The sequence below is a fragment of the Danio rerio genome, chromosome 17 (assembly GCF_052040795.2).
Source record: "Danio rerio strain M-AB ecotype USA chromosome 17, GRCz13ab, whole genome shotgun sequence".
In the NCBI taxonomy this organism is placed as follows: domain Eukaryota; kingdom Metazoa; phylum Chordata; class Actinopteri; order Cypriniformes; family Danionidae; genus Danio; species Danio rerio.
Genome location: NC_141037.1, coordinates 4655001 through 4662500, shown reverse-complemented (window position 1 = coordinate 4662500; position 7500 = coordinate 4655001). Strand labels below are relative to the sequence as shown.

Genomic DNA, 7500 nt, shown 5'->3' with positions numbered 1-7500 from the left:
TTTAAATCATGTTTAAGTTTCTGATGTGGAACACAAAAGAAGATATTTTGAAGACAGCTGAAATTCTGTGATTATTGACTCCTATAATATTTGTTTTTTTCTACTATGGATGTCGATGCTGACAGATTTTCAGCTTTCTTTAAAATATCTGTTGTGTTCAACAGAAGAAAGAAACTCAAGCAGGTTTGAAACGAGTGAAAGGACAGTAAATGATGACAGGATGAGTAAATAGTGAGTAAATGTTCATGTTTGGTGAACTATCCTTTTAACATGTCCTTTTACAAATTAACCAGGATTAAAAATGCTTAGGAGTCAAATAAAAATGGATTAAACACTGAATTTCGCCTCTTGTAGCACAAAAGTTAAACTTTTCTCCTCAGTTACTCAGTGTCATGCCATTGCAAACCCATATGACTGTCTTGCTTTCTTGCGTGAGAATTATTGAAGAGTTCTGCCAAGCTCTAAAATAGCCCAAAACTACCTAAAATATCTGCTTTCATTCTCTATTGAGGAAAGATGCACGGGTTTGGAGTAACATGAGGGAAAATCATAAAGGACTTTAGGCTTTTGCACAGTGCAAAATATCATCTTGGTCATATTCCAGTAGATCAACGTCTTAAAAGGAAAGTTCACACAAATATTTAAGTTCTGTCATCATTTATTCAACCTTTATTTGTTCCAAACATGTTTGAGTTTCCTCTGTTGAATTCAAAAGAAGTTATTCTGAACAAAGCTGAAAACCTGTGACTTTTATCATGATGTTTTTCTACTATGGATGTTGATGGTGATAGGATTTCAGCTCTCTTCAGAATATCTCCTGTATACAAAAAAGAAAGAAACTCAAACACGTTTGAAACAAATGAAAGGACAGTAAATGATGACAGGATGAGTAAATAGTGAGTAAATGTTCATGTTTGGTGAACTATCCTTTTAACATGTCCTTTTACAAATTATCCATGTTTAAAAATGCTTAGGAGTCAAATAAAAATGGATTGAATGCTAATTTTGGCCTCTTGTAGCACAAAAGTTCAACTTTTCTTCTCAGTTACTCAGTCATGCTACTGCAAATCCATATGACTGTCTTGTGTGAGAATTATTGAAGAGTTCTGTCTAGCTCTAAAAAAAGGCCAAAAACTACCTAAAATATCTGCTTTCATTTCTATTGAGGAAAGATGCACGGGTTTGGAGAAACAAGAGGGAAAATGATGACGGACATTAGGCTTTTGCATTATACAAAATATCATCCTGGTCATATTCCAGTGTACCAACGTCTTAAAGGGATAGTTCACGCAAAAATGACAATTCTGTCATCATGTGCTCTCCTTTTATTTGTTTAAATCATGTTTAAGTTTCTGATGTGGAACACAAAAGAAGATATTTTGAAGACAGCTGAAATTCTGTGATTATTGACTCCTATAATATTTGTTTTTTTCTACTATGGATGTCGATGCTGACAGATTTTCAGCTTTCTTTAAAATATCTGTTGTGTTCCACAGAAGAAAGAAACTTAAGCAGGTTTGAAATGAGTGAAAGGACAGTAAATGATGACAGGATGAGTAAATAGTGAGTAAATGTTCATGTTTGGTGAATTATCCTTTTAACATGTCCTTTTACAAATTAACCAGGATTAAAATGCTTAGGAGTCAAATAAAAATGGATTAAACACTGAATTTCGCCTCTTGTAGCACAAAAGTTCAACTTTTCTCCTCAGTTACTCAGTGTCATGCCATTGCAAACCCATATGACTGTCTTGCTTTCTTGCGTGAGAATTATTGAAGAGTTCTGCCAAGCTCTAAAATAGCCCAAAACTACCTAAAATATCTGCTTTCATTCTCTATTGAGGAAAGATGCACGGGTTTGGAGTAACATGAGGGAAAATCATGAAGGACATTAGGCTTTTGCACAGTGCAAAATATCATCTTGGTCATATTCCAGTGTACCAACGTCTTAAAGGGATAGTTCAGGCAAAAATGACAATTCTGTCATCATTTATGTACCCTTGAACACAACAAAAGCTGAAAACCATTGACTTGGATAGAATTTGATGTCAATGGGCCCTCACAGCAAGAAGGTTGCTGGTTCGAGTCAGTTGGCATTTCAGTGTGGAGTTTGCATGTTCTTCCCATGTTGGCGTAGGTGCTCCGGTTTCCACCACAGTCCAAACACATGCGCTAAAGGGGGAATTCGATTACCTAAAGTGGCCGTAATGTATGAGTGTATGTGAACAACAGTGTGTATGGGTGTTTGGGTTGCTGGGTTGCTGGTTGCTGGGTCAGTGCTGGGTTGCAGCTGGAAGGGCATCCGCTGCCTAAAACATAACATATTTGTAATAGCTGGCGGTTCATTACGCTGTGGCGTCCCCTGAAAAATAATAAGTATTATTGTGTGTGTTTGTGTTTGTGTGTGCGCGCTCTTGTGCTTGTGTGTGCAAGTGTACGTACGTTAAAAAAATGAAATTATGAGTATATAAGTGCATGCATGCGTGCGTGCATGTGTACTTATAATTTCATTTATAAACCTAAATTAATTTAAAGAGATTTTTTTTGATACGACTTAATATCTTCCCAATCTTGCTTTTTCTCATTTTCCAGATGTCAGAATATAGTCACATAAAGAAGACGATTTGAAATGTTGTTTTGTGTAAAAAATAAATAGAATTTTTATTGATTTAAACCAAAGATATCTATATTTTATTATTCATTTTTTATTCATGTGCAGTAATTGAGACATAAAATTAGATGAAAATGATAACTGTAAATGAAAAAGCTTATTTGTTGACACATAAACACTGCTTTATTTATTTGTTTGTTTGTTTGTTTATTTAAACCTACTTTAAACATACAAAATTTGTATTTTCATTTTAGTTGTCTTTTATTTCTTTATTCTACTTTCCAAAATGAATCCTCATAGCACTTAAGAAGTTTACAATAATAACACAGCTTGTTAACAAGTTTTAGTGATTTATGAAGGGAATTATAATGTTTTGTTTCATGGTTTCATCTTCATTTACGAGTAGCAGAGTATTTACAGCCACTGTATAGGTTATTTCTGTTTGTTCGCATCCCTTCCCTTTGTGCTCCCTAGCGGCATAGTCGCAAACTGCGGTCATACCTAAAAATGCATTCTTACTCCTTTAGAGCTGCGCGGGTAAGCTCTTGTTCTCTCCAAACTGGATTACTGCAACTCTCTACTAGCGGGGCTTCCAGCTAACTCTATCAAGCCTCTTCAGCTGCTCCAGAACGCAGCAGCACGAGTGGTCTTTAATGAACCTAAAAGAGCACATGCCACTCCGCTGCTCATCCGTTTGCACTGGCTGCCAGTTGCTGCTCGCATCAAATTCAAAGCTCTGATTTTTGCCTACAAAGCAGCTGGCTTTACTCCTTCTTATCTGCTCTCACTTCTGCAGATTTATGTGCCCTCCAGAAACTTGCGTTCTGTGAATGAACGTCGCCTCGAGGTTCCATCCCAATGAGGGAAGAAATCACTTTCGCGAATGCTTGCGTTCAATCTGCCCAGTTGGTGGAATGAACTCCCTAACAGCATCAGAACAGCAGAGTCGCTCACTGTTTTCAAGAAACGACTAAAAACTCAACTATTTAGTCTCCACTTCACTTCCTAATCTGCAATTGCCTCTCTGGATATCACACTAACTGTACCCAAAAAAAAAGAATAATAATAAAAATAAAAAATTTACTAATGCTTTCCTTCTTAGACTTTACAGACCTGAAACTTGCCTATAGCACTTATTCATTGTTGCTCTTAGTTGTGTAAATTGCTTCCTTGTCCTCATTTGCAAGTCGCTTTGGATAAAAGCGTCTGCTAAATGACTAAATGTAAATGTAAAAATGTTATCATTTATTCATCTTCTTCTTTCTAATATGGGGTCGCCACAGCGGAATGAACCGCCAACTTATCCAGCATATGTTTTACACAGCGGATGCCCTTCCATCACTGGGAAACATCCATACACACTCATTCACACACACACACTGCGGACAATTTAGCCTACCCAATTCACCTGTACATGTCTTTGGACTTGTGGGGGAAACCGGAGCACCCGGAAGAAATCCACACCAACACGGGGAGAATATGCAAACTCCACACAGAAACGCCAACTGACCCAGCCAAGGCTCAAACCAGTGATCTTCTTGCTGTGAGGTCGCCACTGCGCCACCATGCAGGCCGGTGGCAGTAATGCTCATTTTAAAGTGTCACCCACTGTATATATGTAAACTGGATCAGAAAACTCAACTCAAATTAAATGAAAAGCAAGTTATTTATTCTTTGGTTTGTTTCCACCTCTGAAAGAGATATCTGTCTAGTTTTAGACATAAACTCAGTTCATTTTTATGCATATTTTATCAAATATATACTTTGATTAATATTCATTTACTTAAGAAGCAAAATGACACACAACATTAATGTTTTAAACTTATATTTGTGAATATATTTGAAGCAAGACAAACAAAAACCTCTGCATTTGGCGTTAAAAAGAATGTACTTTTCTGACCCAAGTAGCAGATCTTTCTCTTTAGTCAGAATAAACTGAGTTAGCCCTAAACACATTGTTACGAGACCTAATATCTCGCAAGTCGTTTTGCTTTTGAAAATAATTAATATTGATTTGAGCATATTTAGACATCTGCACTGAAAAACAAGCTCCTGTTTAGTTGTCGTGAATGCATGAATTATTCATCCAACAATACAAATTTTCCCAACTCCAGAATGACGCTGTGCATCTTAACTGTTATTTTGTGCGCTGGAGGATTGTTTTATTTTCTGTTGATTTAAATGCACTGCATAAATTACTTGATTTTCCTGCCACTTCATCCACTACAATCACGCTGTATGTCACAATGCATTTCCATAGACGGCTCAAACGGAGTCCTGCTAATGCAATGTAGAAAAGTGCTTCACTTCCAGACTAATCGGACTGAAAAACATGACGTGATCAACTTAAAAATGCTGTTTACAAGCTTGAAATGAAAAGTTTGTTTCCTGACATAAGTCTCATGTTAAGATGTTATTCAATAAATGGGATATTTGAAATGCATGGCTGTTTTTAAAGGTGCCGTATAATGGAAACATGGACAGGCATAGCTTAATAAAAGAGTTCAGGACTTACAGTAGGCCTTTAACATTTGACAAATTGCCACTAATGAAAAATTGTCTTTGTGCTAATTTGGATGTATTTACGTTCTTGAGAAATGTTGATTAATGTACACTGTCCCTTGTTGTGACAAATGAATTAATGAATAAAAAAATAAACAAACTAATGTACTTACTAAATAAATAAATAAGTATATAAATTAAATAAATAAATTAATTGAATGAATAAATAATTCAATTTAATAAATTATTAAATGAGTAGACTGAATGAATGAATAAGTATATAAATTAAGTAAATTAATTGAATGAATAAATAAATTAAATAAATAAATAAATAGAATGAATTAATGAATGAATAAATAAATTAATTAATTAAATTCAATAAATAAAAACTGCACGTACAAACTAACTAAATAAGTGCATAAATATAATTAATTAAATGAATGAAGGAAGGAATTATTGAATAAATAAATAAAAGAAAAAACTAATGAACTTACTAACTAAATTGAATGAATAAATAAATGAAATGAATAAATAAATAGAATGGATGAATTAATTAATGAATAGATAAGTATATAAATGAATTAAATGAATGAATGAATTAATTAAATAAATAAACAAATAGAATGAATGAATAAATACATAGAATGGATGAATTAATTAATGAATAAATAAGTATATAAATGAATTAAATGAATGAATTAGTTAAATAAATAAATAAATAGAATGAATGAATAAATACATTTATAAATTTAATTAAATAAATGATTAAATGAATTAAATAAATAAAATAAAAATAAATAAATTGAATGAATTAATTAATTAATTAATTAATACATTTATAAATAAAAAAATGAATCAGTTAAATAAAAAATAAATAAATAAATAAATTGATTAAACTAATAAATAAATAAATAAATTTAATTAATTAATTGAAATAAATGAATGAATAACGTTGATAAAATTACTAAATAAATTAATTAATTAAATAAAAAATAAATCAAATAAATAAATACATAAATACATAACTAGGGGTGCACAATATATCTTTGGTCATATCGATAATTATTTATGTAGTTATTATCGGCCAGATAACAAAATTAGGTTGATATCTTAAATAATAAAAAGATAAAATAAGTATCATTTAAACTTGTTTCTTTTTTTATTATTTGCATGATATTTTGAGTTTCGGTCAATGTTCAATGACTCTTTATTGATGCTTTATTTATAATTTATTTTGTATATTTTTAGCAGAGGAAGTACATTTTATTTACATAAATGAAAGCTGGCTATAGAATATTTGATATACACAATGTAACCTGATGTACAAATGCATTCCCTGAAAAGAATTCTTGATGCCAGTACTCTTTATTTATTTCATATCATTATTCCTATTTTGTTTTTATATTATTATTTTATTTATTGTTTATTATTTATGTTTTTATTTAATTGTTGGGGAAGGGGGACAGCATGGCAGCTTAGTGGTTAGAACTGTCGCCTCAGCAAGAAGGTCGCTGGTTCGAGCCCCGGTTGGGTCAGTTGGCATTTCTGCGTGGAGTTTGCATGTTCTCCCAGTGTTGGTGTGGGTTTTCTTCCAGGTGCTCCAGTTTCCCGCACAGTCCAAACACATATGCGCTATAGGTGAACTGAATAAACTAAATTGGCCATTGTGTGTGTGTGTGTGTGTTTGTGTGTGCGTGCGTGCATGCATGGTTGTGTGTATGTGTGTGTGTGTGTGAGAACAGTACTGTGTTTCTATATTAATGTGTGTTTTACTGTCATTACAGGCCAGAATGAAGCAGTGTGTGGAGACATGAGAGAGGACGAACCGCTGACCGGTCAAACACACATGTCACTGCAGTGAGAAAACACCTATTAATGCACAAACACACACTTGATATGCATTCAGCTTTATCTGTTTTAGTGAAAAGAAAAATCTTGTGTTTTGTCTTGTTTTCATGTGTACATTTTGTTAAAATAAGAAAAAAGTTATAAATAATGCAAGGTTTTAAAATGGAAAACCGTGAGATTAAGCTTAAAAGCAGAAGAAATATGGGTCATGTTATGCTTCATGACCCTTTAAATAATCAAAATGATTGAAAAAAAGTACTAATTTATTCCCGAGGCAGGCCCGGATTGGCTAATCGGGAGGACCGGGAGAATTCCTGGTGGGCCGGTCCGTTTTTTGGCCGCGAGGGCCGGTGTCCCTAGTTCCAGAATCGGTTGCTCTCAGCAGTCACACTTTTTAAAAATAATTTATTCATTTACTTGACCACAGCCTTCTTATTCATTATTTTACCGCAGCTCTGCTCTTTTTATCTATTTTCTCGTAGCCTCGTGAGCAGGATGCAGGTTAATGATGATATAACTAGATAAGTCACCATTAAACGT

At 33.5% G+C, this 7500-nt stretch overlaps 1 protein-coding gene across 11 annotated transcripts in view; it reads left to right on the top strand.

Annotated features, from left to right (window-relative positions):
• Nucleotides 1-7045, top strand: part of plcb4a (phospholipase C, beta 4a) — a 122178-nt gene extending 115133 nt beyond the window's left edge. For all 11 annotated transcript variants that reach the window (XR_015512856.1, XR_015512857.1, XR_015512858.1 and 8 more), the window contains one exon: nucleotides 6897-7045. Coding sequence is in view for 5 of the 11 variants with exons in the window: in XM_087289846.1 (XP_087145972.1) it covers nucleotides 6897-6973 (77 nt within the window). In the remaining 6 variants the exon portion in view is untranslated. The remainder of the gene's footprint in view (nucleotides 1-6896) is intronic.
• Nucleotides 7046-7500: the final 455 nt, after the last annotated feature.